The 18,653-nt window shown below is 50.9% G+C and overlaps 1 protein-coding gene across 1 annotated transcript in view; it reads left to right on the top strand.

Annotated features, from left to right (window-relative positions):
* Positions 1-18,653, top strand: part of Tcof1 (treacle ribosome biogenesis factor 1) — a 30,787-nt gene that overhangs the window by 6,212 nt on the left and 5,922 nt on the right. Inside the window, exons 4-18 of the mRNA XM_051200756.1 lie at positions 1,902-1,975; positions 2,672-2,858; positions 3,343-3,416; positions 4,730-4,954; positions 6,840-7,052; positions 7,212-7,631; positions 7,772-7,936; positions 8,120-8,272; positions 8,364-8,537; positions 10,938-11,075; positions 11,252-11,413; positions 11,529-11,735; positions 12,802-12,909; positions 16,053-16,239; positions 17,138-17,259. Coding sequence (XP_051056713.1) covers positions 1,902-1,975; positions 2,672-2,858; positions 3,343-3,416; positions 4,730-4,954; positions 6,840-7,052; positions 7,212-7,631; positions 7,772-7,936; positions 8,120-8,272; positions 8,364-8,537; positions 10,938-11,075; positions 11,252-11,413; positions 11,529-11,735; positions 12,802-12,909; positions 16,053-16,239; positions 17,138-17,259 — 2,609 coding nt within the window. The remainder of the gene's footprint in view (positions 1-1,901; positions 1,976-2,671; positions 2,859-3,342; positions 3,417-4,729; positions 4,955-6,839; positions 7,053-7,211; positions 7,632-7,771; positions 7,937-8,119; positions 8,273-8,363; positions 8,538-10,937; positions 11,076-11,251; positions 11,414-11,528; positions 11,736-12,801; positions 12,910-16,052; positions 16,240-17,137; positions 17,260-18,653) is intronic.

Raw genomic sequence — 18,653 nt, 5'->3', positions numbered from 1 at the left:
GTCACAAATTCAGGGCATGTCCGGTTTGTATATAAAAGGCATACAGGAGAAAAGTGCAGGGATCCCTGTTCTTGTCCCCATCACATCCTACCAGTGTCCCTTAGTGAGCAGCCTACAATAATCCGGCCCTGTTCCTTCCAGTCAAACAAGTGTCCACCTATGTGCATGTGGACAGATCCACGTCCTGCTTCAAACACAAATAGCAAATGTTTGTACTGATTAGGTATTTGATAGTAATCGATTTTTAAAATATCTTTTATTTATCCTTTGACAGTTTCATACAATACTTGCAGCTCATCCTGGCTTCCCCAGGACAGCTCTAGTATGTTCTCTCACTTTAATATCCTCTTCTTTTTCATGTTTGTGTTTCGTTATAATCAATCCACTGAGTCAAGTTAGCGCTGCCTGCCAGAATGTCTACCGTAGTTAACTATAGCTCCAGTGAGTTCATGGGAATGACCTTGTCATATCCGTAAGACAGCACTGCACCAGCTCTTGCTTTCTGTCTACCTGCTATCCTGTAATGTCCCCAGTGCCTTGTAGGCTTGATTTGTGTCCCATTTAGGACTGAGAGCTCAGTAGGCACTACTCTCAACTCTGACAAGTTATGGGTCTCTGCATTGCTACCCGATGCAGAAAGGTGAAAACATACACACAAGGAAGCAGTTTCACATCAAAATAACATAGTGGGTCCTGTCCCGTATGTATGTGCCCCCCCCCACCCCTAACCTATATCTCTTGAGCCAGTAATCAATTTTTAGAATTGTGGTGATTGACTTGTGATTGACTTTTTACATTTTGGGTTGTTGTGTTGTTTTTCTTAGTTCTTCCTGAAACAAGGTCTTGCTATGTAGTCTAGACTGGCCTCAAACTCAGGAACACTCTGCCTCAGCTTTCTGGGTACTAGCATTCTAGGCAATGTGCCACCACATCTAGCTTAACGTAAGAGTCCTCTTTGAAGTATTTGTGGGTAACATGACAGGATGTCAAGCATTTTCTTCAAACTAGTGTGTGATGTGGAAGGGGAAAACGAGACAGTGTGTGAACTAAGATTGGCCAAGAAGTTACAACAAAGGCTGGAGCCGGGTGTTTTTAGTGTTCTTCTTCCATACTTCCAGATATGTTGAAAACTTGACACGGGGTTAGAAAAAGGAGCGTTGAAGTGCCAGGAAAGAATTCAGTACTGTAGGGTGGCGGTGGCACACGCCTTTAGTCCCAGCACTCAAGAGGCAGAGGCAGGTGGATCTCTGTGAGTTCAAAGCCAACCTGGTCTACAAAGCTAGTTCCAGGACAGACAGCCAGGGCTGTTGCACAGAGAAACCCTGTCTCGGGAGAAAAAAAAGAATTCAGCTCTGCTGTTGGTGTCAACAACTGTCCCTTTAATGATAACTTCCCCTAAATGTCAAGATCTAAGGTGACCATTCGCTAAAACCATCCGTAGTCTGGATCTCAACATTTCCAGCTAGACCCAGCTCATGGGTCAGCACCATTTCACCAAGGAACCACCTGACTTCCACATCGTTCTCTCTGTTGCCTAAGGCTGGCCTCCTGCTCACTGCCCTGCCTGCCGGTGACTATCTGGACTAAGGGTTGGCACCCTGTGCAAAGAGCACTGGCCAGAGTCAGGCATGTTTTGTGGTAGTTGGTAGGAATGTAAGCCAGTGTTTTTTCCCTCTGGGGACCTCCCGAGTCTTGTGCCATGAAGCAGCTGGGAGTCCCTCGGGGATAGACATGGTAACCAAGCTGATACAACACAGAGCTCTTGCTTGTGGTTCTGGGCTAGGCCTCAGGTCCTCACCCGAGCACCAAGCAGCCAGTACCAGTGGGACTGTGAGATGGCTAAACTCTGCCTGTCCTCAGATGAGAAAGCACATCTTGCTCACAGTGTTTGTGTCTTCCAGTCCCGAGACCAACATCTGTCAATTCCACAACTACAGCTGCAGATTTGCCATCAAGCGTGAAAGAAAAGGCCCAGGTGAGTTATTTCCAAATTATCTGTTACCTATGGGAGTTATACCCAGTAAGTAGAGCATAGTCTCCTGTGTCAGGATAGAGTGGTAAAGCTCGGTCTGTGTCTGCACCTGGTCTACAAAGCTAGTTCCAGGACAGACAGCCAGGGCTGTTTTTGTGAAATAGAAGTGATACCTGTTACCTTGAGCTGCATGGCACATGGGCAGTTTCCTCCCTATCCCTATACTCACCTGTTCACTGAGTAGCACTTCTCCAGTACCTGGAGTGTTATGGGCTCTGCTAGGCTATAGAATGCCATCATAAATAAGATTTCTGTGCTTGTGTACTCTACAGATTTTCTGAATCAGAAAGTACTTAGTGTCATTTGTCTGTAATCTATAAACACCATTGCAGGTACATAAATGATTATGTTGCCTAAACCAGAACGTAGCAGTAATATGTAAAGTAATGATATCACATTGAACTATTGCTTAATGCAAAGCAGGAACTACTGTGACCTAGGAATGGCAATACTCTCAACACCTAACAGTTGTCTTCATTCACTGTAAAGGTGAGGTGACAGACCAGTTGGCTGTTTTACAGGCTGGAACTCTTAGGCTGGGGAAGGAGATAGGAAGTGGCCATGTTGGGTCCACATGTGGAGGCTCTGTTTCTCATGTGCTCTGTCCTGACATCTGCTTATCCCTCTCATACTCTGTAGGCAAAGACCAAGACAGCCAACAAGATGGTGAACTCTGTGCATCACCCTGCATCAGGAAAGGGGGTGGTCCACCTGCTCTCTGGGAAGTCCCCTAGGAAGTCAGCAGAGCCCTTGGCAAACACTGTCTTGGCCTCTGAAACTGAGGAGGAAGGCAGTGTCCAAGCCCTCAGAGCCACTGCCAAGCCTGGTGAGAGGCCCCCAGAGCCTGGGACGGGGAGGCGAGCTATGCTATTTAAGACATTCTAAATACAGGTTTGTCTCTGTGACAGCCATTTCTCCCTTTCCTGACCTCCTGGGTCAGCTGCCCAGACAAGACTCGGGCTTTTCAGAGAGTGGCATGTCCTTACTTCTCTTGGGTGGGTTATAGGGACCACTGTGGCCACTTGGAAACCAAATGGAAAGGTACAGGTCTGTCCCCATTTCTTGGGCAGAATAGGTGTTTGCCCAGCTTGTCCCCCGTGCCTCAGCATGATAGCAAAGAGTGACTCGATTAACTGTCAAGTGCTGCTAGCTTTGCCAGGGCCTCAGAGGGGTGTGCAAAAAGGAAGGTCCCCACCCCAGCTGGGGGACTAATCCTGTAAAGCTGAGAAAGAGTGCTTGGCACCCAGATTTTTCTAGCAACTGTCTTGGGAGTTCTGGGAAAGGGTACTCAATCCTGTGTCCACCCTCAGGAGTGTTGTCAATGGGCCAGGCCAGCAGTTCCAGTGAAGACACCTCCAGCTCCAGTGATGAGACCGATGTAGAGGTAATTGCCACCCATCCCCAGGCATGGCTGTCTTCCAGCCTCTGACCCTCCCAGAAGCCTTGCTGGTGTTCGGATCCCAGTGGCCGGTTAGTAGGTCATAGTCTGTGTCAGCAGCTGGAAAGGTTACAGCCGAGGCAAAGCAGCCATAGACTGAAGAGCACAGTACAGCTGAGGGTGTGCTGGCCACCAGGGTCAAGTGTTTAGTTACGAGAAGAGGACACAGGAGCAGAGACCCTGAGTAGGAGTGAGACTGACATGCTCGGGGTAAGGCTTCCTAGAGGACTCTCAGCCTAATGGGAATGTAGGTACTGGGCTAGGATGGGACAGGACCTTTGGTCTGTAGCCTTATCTGAATTTTGAGTGCTTAACACCAGACCTTGAGAATGCAAAGGGAGCCAGGTAGGCAGAGCTCCTGCCTTCGTGGGGACCATTGGATATTTAATTGCAGTGGGAAAGGAAAGCAGAAAGCCATAGCAGTCAGCCTGACACATGGTGAGCACAAGCCCCAGCACTGGCAGAGACAGGCAGAGGGAGCTTGTGTTTCTGAAGCACACGGTTCCACGGTTTCTTATTTGAAGGGAATGTGGTGCAAGATGAAAGGCGGGGCCTCGATCCTCTGTCTGAGCTAGGCCTTAGGTAAGGTTATTTGTGGGGTTATTGAGGGGCCATCACAGGGTTTCAAAGACTGCTGCTGTGGTCTGGACTAGAAGAAAGTGTCAAGTATAAGTGATAAGGCCCACTGGAGGGCTGTCATAACAGTGACGGTGCCAGCGGCAGTAACCAAGGTGTCCCATTAGAAATATGGCTAGCAGGTATAACCAGCCTACAGCCCAATACAAAGCCATAAGCTTATGTAAAGCACAGGATTTTTTTTTTTTTATTTCAGTTGTTCGATTTTGGGCATGAATTTTGTAAATTCCAATGTTGTACCCTAAGGTTGAACAATTTAGAGGGAGGGCCAGCAGGAGCCAGGGATAGACCGATAGAGTGACTAGGATGCTACTGCCCCACCAAACCCATTGACCCTGTGAAGGCTGAGACATCCCCATCTATCTAAGATGTGGCCATAAGATGCTCCTTACCTTCTCTCTCGCTGTTGGGCCTTGAGTTTAGTAAGGCATAAGGACACCTCTGGATCCCCTAACTTCAGGCCTTGCTCCTGGACTGTCCAGCACTTGAGTATACCACTTTGGTGGACCAGAAACATGAGCATAAGGGGGCCGTTCTCGTTCACATTGCCACAGAGCTTGACACCCCTTTGACAGCAAAGGGGAAATGGTTCTTTGTTTGCTGTTTCTGTCTCCTGCTTCTAGGTGAAACTTTCGGTAAAACCAGCCCAAGCTAAAGCTTCCCCAGCTCCTGCCAAGGAGCCTCCAGCAAAGACAACCCCAGGCCCTACCAAGTTAGGGAGTGTGATGCCCCGGCTCCAAGAAGGCACACCAGCTGCACCAGGGAGGGCTGCAAATGCCCGAGAGGCTGAGAGCAGTGAGGAGGACTCTGAGAGTGAAGACGAGCCCCCTGCTGGGATGCCTCACCAGGTGAGCCCGGGGAGGGCTGGCTGGCCCTTGGCCTACTGCCCAGGGCTCCTGATGCTGGCAAAGCCACGGTGTAACGAGTGTCCCTGCAATGTAAAAAAGACCCTTCCTAGAGTTCACGGAGAGGCAGGAAAGTGGGGGCAATTGAAAAACGATAACAGCTGGCCAGGGGGCTTCGGTACTGTGGAAACGGCCCTTTGGACCCACACTGAAACCAAAGTGGCTAATTCCTGCAGAGCGGGTCCTGTACTCTGGCGATTATATTATTGCCTTGGTTTTCATAGTGACCGTATACTACTGTCCTCAGCATAGCTGGCCATGCTGGGAAGAGACCTGTGGTTTTCTTCATTTTGAGTCTCTCCTTGTAGTCCAGACTAACCTGCCTCAGCCTCCCAAATTCCAGGGTTACAGGTGTGTACTATGGCATGCTGTCTTCAGTTACTTTTCCATTGCTGTGAAGAGACACCATCACAAAGGCAACTTATAAAAGAGAACGTTTAATTGGATGCTTACAGTTCCAGGGGGATAGAGTCCATGACCATGTGGGGGGGGGTGGGGCAGGCAGGCAGGCATGGAGCTGGGGCAGCAGCCGAAAGCTTATATCTGACCCACAAGCAGAGGGAAAGCTAGCTGGGAATGCCATGGACTTTGAAACCTTGAAGCCAGTGGTGACATAGCTCCTTGAACAAGGCCACGCCTTCTAACCATTACAAGCAGTTCCATCATTAGGGGACCACGTATTCAAACCTGTGAGCCTATGGAAGCCATTCTCATTCAAACCACCACTCCTGTGCCCTAGTGGCTTTTCTAGCCAACCAGACCGTGAGCAGTCAAATGCTAGAGAGAATCTGTTCTGTTCCTGTTTGGGGGCCTTTCCCATGGAGTGTAGTTCAGTTAGCAATCTCATAGCCCTGATCACATCCTGGGACAAGCACAAGGGGCTAAATGGGGGGGGGGAGGGGCTTAGAATTATAGCAAGGAGGAGCAAGTGAGGGCAGTCCATATCCAGGATTGGGGGCAAGGGGAGGCGTGCATGACCATTGTTAACGTGGTAAAGAAGAGGTGGTTAACGACGTGAAGTGGCCAAGGAAGGACCCAGAAGGACATAAGTGGTCAGCAACCTGAAGTGTAAGGGACAGGGAATGTAGTTGGCTGTTGAGGCTCTGAGGTGTACAGACCCTGCCTACTCGGGGCTGCAGTTTGGTGTTGGTTCGCATCCGTAGAAACAACCTAAGCTGCTCTTGAGAAGTCACTACCCCTCATAGAGGGTTCAGAGCCACTTATTTTAAAGGAAACGTAGGACAAAGTTTTCATGAGAAGACAAGGCCTGTGGCCACCCTCCCTTCCAAACCCTACAGGCAGTGGGGAGCCCTTGGCTGGGGGAGAGTGGTCGAAGGGAAGGCTAGTGTGGGAACGGGATGGAGCAGGAGCTGAGGACAGGCATTCTGGGGTCCCGTTGGCTACCACAGGAAGCCCAGGGAAGCTTTACTTCTTTTCCGTATTCAGGCTGTCGCTCACCAACCACCTTTATACCCCTTCTCTGCCTGAGCCTTGCCAGCTGTTTAATGAGCTGGCTAGACTCAGAGGCCTATGCCTGTACCTACAGAGCAGCTAAGGATTTAACCCACTTCTGTGCTAGGACTGTCCGTGGCCACCTATACTGATGCTGCTGGGGGCTAAGAATGTGGTGGCAAGATAATTGGGTAAGGTTTCTGATGCTAAAATGATATGGAGCTGGTCAAGGTCAAGGAACCAGAGGGCCGAGGTGTAGTAGCTAAGACATCAGTGAAGATGAGAAAAGGAATTGCTGTCGGGCACCTCTGGGTTTTTCCCTAACGGTATCACTGGAGGAACTGAGAAGCATGAATTGTTCTTTCTCTTTCACCAGGTAAAGGCCCCTGGAAAAGTTCTTCATGCCAGTGCTGCCTCAGTTTCTACCAAAGAGGTCTCTGGAAAAGGGTCTACCTCAGCACCACCAGAGAAGACTAGGCCTAAAGTCATACAAGCCAAGACAGGAAGGTCCCAGAAGGAGACAGAGAGCAGCAGCGAGGACAGTTCGGACAGTGAGGATGAAGAGCCAGTTGCTGTGACCACTCCTCAGGTGAACCTGGGGAAGGAGCATCACAGCCTAGACCTAGAAGGCTGCTGTTGTCTCGGCTGGTCCCAGCCTGCCCCTTCTTACAGATAATGCTGTCTGCTCTGTCGGAGCTTTGCACATGTCTCTCTCCCTTCTGATTCACTCCCCACTTTCTCACACCAGGCAAGGCCTTCCGGGAAGAACCCTCAGGTCAAGAGTACCTCAGCCCCTGCCAAGGGGCCCTCCCAGAAAGGGGCTCCTCCAGTCATCCCTGGGAAGGCAGGGCCTGCAGCAGCCCAGGCCCAGGCAAGGGAGCAGGAGGACTCGGACAGCAGCAGTGAGGAGTCAGAGAGCGACAGTGGGAAGACACCAGCAGCTGTGGCCCTAAGCACAAGTCCTGCCCAGGTGAAACCTTTGGGGAAAAGCCAGCAGGTCAGACCTGCTTCCACTGTAAGCCCAGGGACCTCAGGAAAAGGCACCCACCCACCCTTCCCTGGGAAGGCAGGGTCAGCAGCCCTCGGGGTCCAAATAGGAAAGGAAGAAGAGGACTCAGAGAGCAGCAGTGAGGACTCTGACGACGACAAGACTGTGACCCCAGCCAAGGTAAGCCATTGCAAGGTCTCAGTGTAGGAGCAACATGGCCGCCAGCCCCAGCCCCTTTACTCAGGTTCTGCTGGCTGGGTCTGTAATGCTATGTGTGTCCTTCCTGGGGCTGCCTGCTCCTCTCGTGTGTCTCATTCCAGGCAAAGGCCTTGGGGGAAAGGGCTGCCCCTACACTCCCTCAGAAGGCGGGGCCTGTGGCCGCCCAGGTCAAGATTGAAATGCTCAAAGAAGACTCGGAGAGCAGTGAGGAGTCCAGTGAGGAGTCATCTGACAGCGAAGAAGAGGCAGCTCCCGCTCCAGCTCAGGTGGGGACCAGAGAAGACGGGGCAGGGCACCTGGCTGGCCTGGTACAGCCCTAATTGATACCCCTTCTTTCAGAGTTCTCTGGGTTCTGGTTGGCAGGGAGGCCAAGAGGCACTGCATCCCAGAATAAATGTGGCCTGGGAATCGGGGGTCTCCTCCAGCCTTTGCCTGCACTTTCTCCACAGGCCAAACGAGCTCTGGAAAAGCAGACAAAGGCTTCCCCTAGGAAAGCCACCCCCTCCACCCCTGCATCTGCCATGGTCACCTCTGTGCGAGTGAGCACCTCATCCTCTAGTGAGGAGGCGTCAGGAGCTGCTCCTGACACCACGAGGATACAGGTGAGGCCTGCACTTGCCCAGACGGCTCACTGCTGTCCCTCATGGGGCCTCACAGGCCCCTGTTAACCCTTTTATCCTCTTGTCATTCTAGGGGAAAGCTGTGGGGAAGGGCCTCCAAGGGAGAGCTGCCCTGGGACAAGGGGTGGCCCCAGTACACCCTGGGAGGTCAGGGCCTACAGTTGCCCACGTCAGGGTTACAACTCAGGAAGACTCAGAGGACAGCGAGGAGGAATCCAGCAGTGAGGAAGATGAGACCTCAGCACAGGTGAGGTAGGGAGGAGCCACCCTGGACCGAGACTGAGGATGGCTCACCTGAGGCTGCTCTTAGCCCTGGGAGCACAGAATCCTGGGCCCAGACTGGGCCTCAAGTTCCCCCTGCCCACTGCTGTTCTGGGCAGGAGTTTGGTGGCTTTGGCCTTGAGCAAGATCCCACCTGGACAGGGTATGGTCATGTGCACACTGTTCCAGCGGGATAAAGTGGGGCTGTTTTGTTGAGTTTTACAGTAGGGCTAGCCAAGCATGGTACCTCAGATATTTTAAGAGAAATACCATATCTGTGAGGAACTGAAAGTCACCTGGTGGAATAGAGGGAAAACTCTTCAGGCGAGAAGCAGCATGCACAAAAGCAAAGAAAGTTGGCTTTTGTAGCACCAGAACAGGCAGAGGCCAGGAGCAAGCTACCTGAGTTCAGGCCCAGCTGTACATCTGATGAATGGTGTTCTTCCTGGGGCCTTAGCTACCCTCCAGGCAGAAATTCTGTGGGTGTGGGTAGACTTCACCTGCCCAGCTACTGCCCAGGCACCTGCCTTACTAGCAGTGGGCTAGGCTGCTGGTGGCAGAATTGAGAGCCACTCCATCTGGCCCATGAAAAGAGGAAATGAAAATGACCTTGTCACAGTCTGCACTGTGAGGACCTTCCCTAAGTCCTGACTCTTATACACGTGAGGGGCACTAGGGGGCTGGAGCTACTTGGACATTGACCAGATTACATCTGAATAAGTCAGGGCCTCAAGTGCTTCTACTCTTTCCCACCAATGGAATTGCCCTCAAAGTCTTTGTCAAGTGTCTCACACTGGCTGAGGCCATCTATAGCTTAATGATAGTGCTTGCCTCCCATGCACAAAGCTGGTCCATCCCCAGCATTGTGTTTACTCTGGAGTGGTTTCTCCTTTGTTACTCTGATCCCTGTAGATTTGTGCAAGCTGGACACCCTAGCAGACATTTTGGGATTTCTGTAGATAATAGTTAGATGAGCATAATTAGCATCTGGAGAGATGTTGCTTTTGCAGAAGACTTGGGTTTAGTTCCCACATGGTGATTCACAACCAGTCTGATACTCCTGTTCCAGGGAAGCTGACCCCTCTTCTGACCTCCACCAGCATCAGGTGTGAAGGTGACACATAGACATGCTCAGGCAAAATCTCATCCACATTAAAAAAAAAAAAAAAAAAAAAAAAAAAACACTTTTAAAAGGAAAAAGGATGAGGTTACACGGAAGCCTGAAACAATGTTTCTACCTTGTTCTGTTGCCTGCTACTCAGTTTCTACTTCATGGGTTAAGGTGGATGATTGAGCCCCAGCTCCCTTTGCATTCCAGGGAAAAGAAAGACACAGGCTCACAGTTTATACACTTCCATTCTATTACGTAGAGTTTAATGACACCTAGCTGAAAGGGAACCTAAAAAACAGTTTTGTCTGGGTAGGATTATACCTATTGGCTGTACAGTGTGGAGTGTGAGTATTTTGTAGTGACAGGTACTGTGTTAAACATACAATCTTTATTTTTTGTAGATATAGTTTATTATACTTTTATAGAGGTGAAAGTAGAGGCCCAGTAAAATTAAGCGACTCTTTTGTTTGTTTTTTGCGGACAGTGTTAGGAATAAAGAATAAATGGGCTGGGACTGCAGGTGGCAGGTCCCTGGAACCTAGAAGAGCGTGGTCCCCTGGGCAAATGGGGAAACAGAGACCCATAGATGTGATTCATATTGAAAGTTTTATTGAAGGGGAGGTAAGAAAATAAGGTAGCCGGGCATTGGTGGCACACACCTTTGATCCCAGTACACAGGAGGCAGAGGCAGGCAGATCTCTGTGAGTTTAAAGCCAGCCTGGTCTACAGAGCGAGTTCCAGGACAGCTTGCAAAGCAATTCAGAAAAACCCCATCTCGAAAAACCAAAAGAAAAGGTAAAGAGACATAGGGATACAGAGCACAGAAGAGAAGAGGAAGTCAAGAAAAGTCCAGTCTGCCCCAGGGGAACAGTAGGAAAAGAGCATAAATGGGCTGGGTCTTTCTTTTAAAGGGGTCCTTTGCACTTGTGTGTAGTCTACCGTAACCAGTGGAACCTTGGGCTGACCAGAGTACTGCCTGAGTGCATTCTGCCAGGTGACGGACAGGCCGGTGTAATGCCTGAGTCCTTACAAACAGGTCTCACTATATAGCCCTGACTGTCCTAGAACTCACTCTTAAACTCTCACTGAGATCTGCCTGTTTCTGCCTCCTGAGTGCTGGGATTAAAGGCGTGTGCCACCACATCTGGTTCAAGTGATTTCTTGAGTTCATATTGCTGTTAGTTGGAAAGAGTGTAAGCGCAGTGTCTGCAGTCTTTGATTATTACTCTGTGGCAGGTCACCTTCCACCTTACTGATTCCCTTCCTACCTTCTAGGCTAAGCCCTTGGGGAAACCTCTTCAGGCCAAAGCCAACCCACCTCCCACTAAGGCATCTCCAGCCAAACGGCCGTCCTCTGCATCTGGAAAAGTGGCCACTGTAATTGTTCCAGCAAAGCAAGAGAGCCCATCCAAGGCAAGTGGAACCAGAAACACCAAAACAAGTTGGGATGAGTCTAAAAGGTAGTCCAGCAGTGATCCCGCATTGATGACCCTGTGTTATAGCCACAGACTAGTGGAAGCTTGACCAAGAAGGGCCTATCCTGTCCCCTCCTCCTCTAATACCATTGCCACCTCTCAATTCAGGGAAAGCCACCCGTCCAGAACAGTGCCATCTCTGCAAGGGTTCCCGCCACAGGAAAAGCAGGAGCCCCAGCACTCCAAGCGCAGAAGGGCCCAGTGGCTGGAGCGGGGCAGGACTCGGAGAGCAGCAGTGAAGAGGAGTCCGACAGTGAGGAAGAGGCACCAGCCCAGGTACCAGGAGGAGCTGGGGTTAGGGCGGTGTTTAGGGCCAGGCCTGTAAGCACAGCTTTGTGTGCCTCAGGATCTACCTGGGTCCTCCAGCTGTCTCCCCTTGCTGTTTCGCCAGACAAAACCTGTGGGAAAGACCTCTCAGGTCAGAGCTGCCCTAGCCCCTGCCAAGGAGTCCTCTGGAAAAGGAGCCCATCCAGGAGCCGCCAAGAAAACAAGACCTACAGCTACCCAGGCCCAGACAGGGAAGAAGGAAGACTCAGAGAGCAGTAGTGAGGAGTCGGACAGTGACGGGGAGGTGCCGTCGGCCATCGTCCCAGCCCAGGTGAGTGGCCTGAGAGCCACTGTCACCAACTTATCAGTCATAAACTGGTCTTGGCCTGGTGGGAAGAGCAGGTAGAAGTTCTAACTCTAGGATCCCTTGCCCTTGTGGGCCCCTCATGTCCCCTGGGTGAAATATGCTGTAAGTCTGAAACCAAGGCCACCCTAGGATAGGACATCCTAGGGACTCCTGTAGCTCACAGGGCCTCTGCAGCACTGGGCACAGAAGTCCCATGCAAGCCAAGGCCAGCTTGCAAAGATACCCCTACCAAAGAGCCACAAAGAAGCTTGAACTATGTTGCCATTCTCTGAGGAGGGCCTGCCTGGCTCATTGAAGCCTGGGCTGAGGAACAGGGAAGAAAGAGAAGCTGCCTCTTACCCAGACCATTGTTCAGGCTCATCCTGGTTGCAGAGGGCAGTGAGGCTGGCTCTGTTAATAGTCTGAGCTCAGGCATTGGTAGACTTGATAGGTGATGACATCTGATGTGGCACCTTGGGAAGGTGGCAGTAGAGATCATCAGAAAATTGTCCCTGTCAGTTTCAGCCTGTCAGTCGTGACCTTACAGGAAGTAAGAAGTGTCACATACAAGTTGAGATACTCCGGCTTCTTTTGAGAACCTGACAGGCTAGTTCCTACTTGTTGCATGAGTACAGTTCTACCCATGCTGGGAGGCATAGAGCCCTCCCTGGGCATCTCCTGAATTGGCCTCACCGCCAGCTCTTCCTCACTGATTGACAATTTCTATGGCTTTGGACCACATGGTCCATGAAGCTGCTCCTAAAAGGCTCATGCAGAAAGGTCACACTTTCCCCGGCAGTGGTGGCACCTGCCGTTAATCACAACACTCTGGAGGCAGAAGCAGGCAGATATCTGAGTTCAAAGCCAGCCTGGTTTATGGAACAAGTTCTAGCACAGCCAGGGCTACACCGAGAAACCCTGTCTTGAGGAAAGGAGGGAGGGTGGGTGGACCACACTGTCCTTGAGAATCAGCACAAGAGGAGCCATGCTTCCTCCCTGGCTGGGCACCCTTCCCAATCACAGGCTTATTCGAGTCTTGTCCCCTCCAAAGGATGGTACCTCCCAACCTGCCAGGAGCAGAGCCTCAGCATCCGCAGCCCCAGAGAAGAACATAGAGGAGTCCTCAGACAGCAGTGACGAGGAGCTGCCATCTGCCCAGGTGGGTTATCACTGGCTGAGCCAGACTGTTGCCCTCTGTGGATGAGGGTGCATCTTCCTGGCAGGGACAGTCTCACCACATGAGGGGCAGTCTCAGAGCCAGCCTCTGAGCTCTCTCGTCTGTCTTCCAATACACTCTGATGTGGACAGTCCACAGAGCATGGTAGGACACAGGCTGCTAGAACCTGGGGTGAATACCAAATTAGAAACAAAGTGATCATGTGAGGTAATGCAGACATTAAGTAGAGTGGATGATCCTTTCTGTGTCACAGCCTTGTATCACAACACGTCATACACCATAGCTTTTACCTCCCACTTAAATTTTTATTTCTAAATGGTAGGAGTGTCTGCCTGCATGTATGTATGTATGTATGTATGTATGTATGTATGTATGTATGTATGTGCAGCACATATGTGCCTGGTGCCTGGACCTGGGGTTACAGATAGTTGTGAACTGCCGTTTGAGGGCTAAGAATCAAACCCACGTCCTACTTCTGAGCCATCTCTCCAGCCCTCTTACATTACTTTAAAGATTTAACAAAGGACTTAGGCCCTGTCCTAAGTCAGTGAACTTGTAAAAATTTAAATTGTGGTACTTAATTAGGGCTTGTATGATTAGGTCTAGAAGGAACCCTGCCTGGTTCTTGGAGAGCTGCCTTCCAATCCTGGGTCCCGAAACTAGTGTGCTGGTCTTCCTGGGCGAGGTGCTTGCCCTGTCAAGTCTCCTAGCTGCACCTCCAAAAGTGTCATTTCCAAGTCCCTGGGTAGCATTGGCCCAGGGTCTGTTCACTGGCCCCCAGGTGATGATGACAATCTTTCTCCTTTTTTTTCTTTTTGGTGATTCTGGGGTGGAACCCGGGAACTCACAAGTGCTAAGGACCCACCCTGCTGCTGAACTGCACCTCTAGCCACAAAGCAGTTTTGAGGAAAGCTCTTAGTGACTGTGTCCCTTGAGCGCAGCCCCACCTCCTGCTTTGGCTGAGGTTTACTGGAAGAAGGGCACAGTGGGTATGAGCCCAGATGAGACAGCAGGCAGTAAACATTATTTCTGTACATGGGAAGGGCATCTCCATACCCTGCTGTGTGTTCTCAGTACCCAGCAACCACAGGGAGCAGTGAGACACTCCAGTGAAGGTGTTTTGCTTCTGTCGAGTTCTTTGATTAAAGCACAGTCCACATGTGCTGGGCTTTGTGTGTTCCTCAGGGTGGGCACACCTGGGGCGGGAAGGGCGGGCTGTTAGCAAGCCTCTCTGCAGATGGGCAGCTGAGCTTGAGCACACAGGGCATTGGTGACCGAGTGGGGAACATAGTGCTTAACCTGCCCCCAGCAACAGGCCACTACCACCTCCATCTGCTGCCCTCCCTGCATTAGGACGGGGTGGTGTGGGCAGGTGGGACTGGAGGGGGCTGTGCTGCGGAGCTGCTTTTAACATCCCAAGACGCTATTGTTTGCCTCAGTGGGTTTGCTGCCTCTCTTGGTCCCCAACAATCTGTTCTTCTGTCTTCTCACATATATATAGATCCCCCTCCCTCCGCCACAGGCCTTCTCCCACTTTCCACCCTTCTCCTTTGCATCACGTGGGAAGGAAGGCTCTGGAAGTGGCGGATCAGAGCAGCCGCGGGGGAGGTTGTTTGGCAGGGGAGGGAGGGCCTGAGTGCAGCAGCAGCAGTGTGCCACGATTGCTGGGCACCATAGTGCTAAGCTTGCTGCTTTCTTTCCGTCTCACAGCCCCTGGAGTGGTGGCATGAAGTGCAGCAGGCGGGCCGGGTGTTGTAGTGGACCTGACTATCCCCTCTGAGCCTCCACTGGCCAAAGCACAAACAGCCTTGAACCGGCCCCAACATGCAGAGTAGAAAGGAGAATTCCAGTTCCCTGGCTCCTGACTCTGCCTTCTTCAGCTGGGGGCTTTGGGAGGAAATAGACCCAGAGTCCCCTGGTGTGCGGTGACACATTATGGAATCTGTGGTTTGCTGCTAACCTGGCCTTCCCAGCCCAAGGATCTGCTGCTGCCGCCGCCGCCGCCGCCTTACCATCTCAGTGAAATAAAAGCAGACCCAAAGCAAAATGATGAATCAGGGCACTCAAGCATGTCTATAATCCCAGCGTTTAGACCAGGCAGGAGGGTCAAGAGTGGGGGGGCCAGCCTGGTGGGATACACAGTGAGACATGTCTCAGGGTTATAAAAAACATAAAGTAAAAGGATGCTCTCTCAACCCTCAGCAGCCCCAGTCCTGAGCAGGTGGCTTTGTGCACACTCTGCTGGTCTCGGGCCCATCATCTCATCCATCAGGATTTCAGTGTGCAGCTCAAATAGTAAGGGTTTTCCTTTTTCTTTTAAGCACAACCACAAAATGGTGCGACAGCTAGAAAGTTGACCAGAAGGCAGTGTTCCTGTTTCTCTGAAGTATCTGACGAGTGACAGTTTTTATGCTTGTCCCATTTAAGAATCCAAATAAGGTTAGCATGTGGTGATACAGAGGCAGGTAGATCTCTTCATTCAAGGCCAGACTGATCTACAAAGCAAAACCTGTCTCAAAACAAATAAGGGACACACACATTACATTCTTGAACCCTTTCTCGGTCTGTTGGTTTTCCCACTGCCCCCTCATCCTGTTACCCCTGGGCAGTTTATGTACTAAAGAAACTGGATCAGTATAACAGGGAGCTGTAAGTTGGGCCATACCTCGGGGAGGCTATATCAGGATCTCTGGAGGAGGGGACGATGAGACTTCAGGAAAATCGTATCTTATAGCCAGGCTGCTGTAAGAAATGCTTTTTAGAACCCTCCCCCACTTAGCAGGTGGCCTTCTGATGTCATCAGAAGAGGCTAAATGACACATTCCAGCTCTCACCTTGCTTCTTATGTAGCTGTGTGGCCTGGGCCCTCCTCTCTTCCTCTCTGGACATCAGGCCTTGCCATTTGCCCAGTGGTGTGGATACTGTTTACCTTGGGGTGGGGGTCACTGTGAAGGTCAGTTGGGCTCCTGTGAGCTATGAAGTGCTGTGCTGGGTGTCAGCTGGTATCGGTGGGAGTGGTCTGCAAAGGCCCAAGCTCCTTATAAAACCCTCTCCCACCCATTACCCCTCCCCTTTCCCTGGCCAAGCCTTTAATCACTGGGTGTGTTTTGTTTTTGTTTTTCAAGGTGATTAAATCCCCTCTGATTTCTGTCAACCCTAATCGTAGTCCAGCTGGCCCAGCTGCTACCCTTAAACAAGTTCAGGCTGTGAACACCCCAAGGAAGGCCCAGGCCTCGGGCACCGTGGCCCAGAGCTCATCCTCTGAGAGTGAGGATGAAGATATGATTCCTGCCACACAGCCCTCCACTCATGGTAAGTGCTGCTGCTGCTCTTGCCCTTCCCTGTGGAAACCAAAAAGAACCCAACACTAACCAAGAGGCCAGCAGAGGCATTGGCCAGGAGGACTAGGGGTTCAACCTTAGATCCTGCATTGTTACTTTGATGAGAGGAGCTCATTGATTTGCCAAGTTTTGAAGGAATTACATTCAAGGTTTCTGTGTGCCGCCTCCAAGCCTGAAAGCCCAAGCATTTTGGTGACGAGAAGCTACAGGGACCAGGCTAGTCTAAGACAGCTCTGCTGTAGCCAGCTGGCTGTGGAGTGGGCTGTCAGCCCAGCAGTGAGCTTCCAGCCCTTATAGCGTAGAAAAAGAAGGTAAGTAACATTTTGTACTTGGTCTTGTCCCCAAGCCTAAGGTAGATTTGTATGTGGCAAGGCCCTCTGGAAAGCTCTGGAAGTATATTAGGACACTGTGACATTTCTGTCATTAAGTACAGACAGCAATATTCCTACTGGCCCCAAAATAGTGCTGTGTATTTGGCTGGTACGTAATGGGGACATAAGATCTTGTTGGGCTGTGATAAGCATATCTTTGTCAGCACCCAGCAGTTCTCCCACTGATTCTGAGCTGTGAGGAGTCTCTGGCACCGTGTTCTAGCTTGTTGTTTAGGAGTAGCAACCTGCTCAAGAGGAAAAAGATTAGGATAAGGCTTGGAGTCACTGCAACAGTAGCCATTTGAAGGCCCTGAGCCTTGTCAAATAACATGATGACTGCTGCCTGGAAGGCTCCAGGAAACATAAGCTAACATCTGCTTTATGATCCCTAAGCCCAGTACCAGGTCCGTGGGAAGACCTGATAATTGGGTAATGTCTTGCTTTGCAGTCATAGGATTTCTGTACCCTGATGTGACTGCCCTTTCTTCTCCATTTCAGCCACTAAAACCAATGTGGTGACTGTGCCCATGTCCCTCCCACGGACAGCCCCCCAACCCAGCAAGAGTGAGCAGTCCAGTAGGATGCCGAAAGGCAAGAAACCAAAGGCAACATCCACTCAGGTACTGACGGGTAAGAGAGGGCTGTGGTAGGCTCACTCTGCTGCCTTGGCGTGTGCTACTAGGTTGCATGGCAGTCGGTAGCTTTCTCCCTACAATCTCGCAGTCTTTCAGGCCTGGAGCCAAGCTCCCAAATCCCCATAGTGTTATCAGGAAGAACAGGCTGGGAGTCCAAAGGCAAGTGGAACCCTTCCTGCTCTTCCCAGCTTGGACTCAGAATTTGTTTTCTATCCCTTGGTTTTGCTTGCCTTTCTTAGTATTCAGAATGGAAGTGACCTTAGCATTTTCTCCTAGCCATCACCAATTTCAGTGTATTGTTAATTATTGGGGCAAGGTTAGTGGACACTGTTTAAATAAAACTGAGGGCGTGTCCCACTGGGGTCAGTTCAGGCCAGGACCTGGGTCTTCCCACCCCAGGTTCATTGTTTTGTGGGTCTAATGAGGTTTGTTAACCATCATGTGGAGAGGAGTCCACTGCACATCCAACCCCCTGAGGGCAAGAGAGAGCTTTGGTGTTCCCAGCTTTGAAGGGCTGCTCTGCTGCCCTGTTCCTGGGTGCCTTACAAGCTGTCAGCACAAAGAGCTTCTAGAGCGTGTGGCTATGTGAACTAATGGGCTGTGGTCATCTCAACAGATGCTGCTGAACATCTGCCCTCTGGGCACTGAGGCTGCAACTCATGGGGCTTCTCAGCCAGCAAAGAGACAGCCATTAAACAGGAAAAGCAATATAAATTAGTTGAGCAGTGGTGGTGCATTCCTTTAATCCCAGCACTAGGAAGGCACAGGCAAGCAGATCTCTGTGAGTTCGAGGCCAGCCTGGTCTATAGAGCGAGTTCCACGACAGCCAGAATGGTTACACAAAGAGACAAAACAAACAAAAAATCAGTAGGCAGACTGGAAGATAGCTCAGTGAGTAAAACACTTTCAGGCAAGCATGAGGACCTGAGTTCATTCTCCAGTACCCACAGGAAAGAGCCAGGCATGGTGGCAGGGGTTTGTAATCCCAATACAAGGGTGGCTGAGACATGTCAATCCCTGGGACACACTAGCCAGCCAGCCTAGTCTAATTGGTGAACCCCAGGTCTCATGAAGAGAAAAAGAAGGTGGATGGCTTCCTGATAACAGTACCTGAATTTGCAGCTTCAACATGAGCATGAGTGTACTTAAAGTGTGTGTGTGTGTTCGTTCATTCTTGAGCGTGCATCACTTGAACACACACAGCCAGTGAGCCCCAGTGTTTGGGGAGCTCTGTAGACCATATTGACCCTACTCTCCTCCCACACGTGGCTGGGTTCTCTCTGCCGTGCCTCAGTGAGAGCCCAGCATGATTGTGTCTGCTACCACTAGCTCTTACTTTACCTCCCAGGACCTCAGTGTGCAGTGCCCTCCAGCAAGCT

Source organism: Phodopus roborovskii, unplaced genomic scaffold (genome assembly GCF_943737965.1).
Source record: "Phodopus roborovskii unplaced genomic scaffold, PHOROB, whole genome shotgun sequence".
NCBI lineage: Eukaryota > Metazoa > Chordata > Mammalia > Rodentia > Cricetidae > Phodopus > Phodopus roborovskii.
Note: the sequence above shows the minus strand (reverse complement) of the source record. Positions and strands in the feature narration are given on the sequence as shown.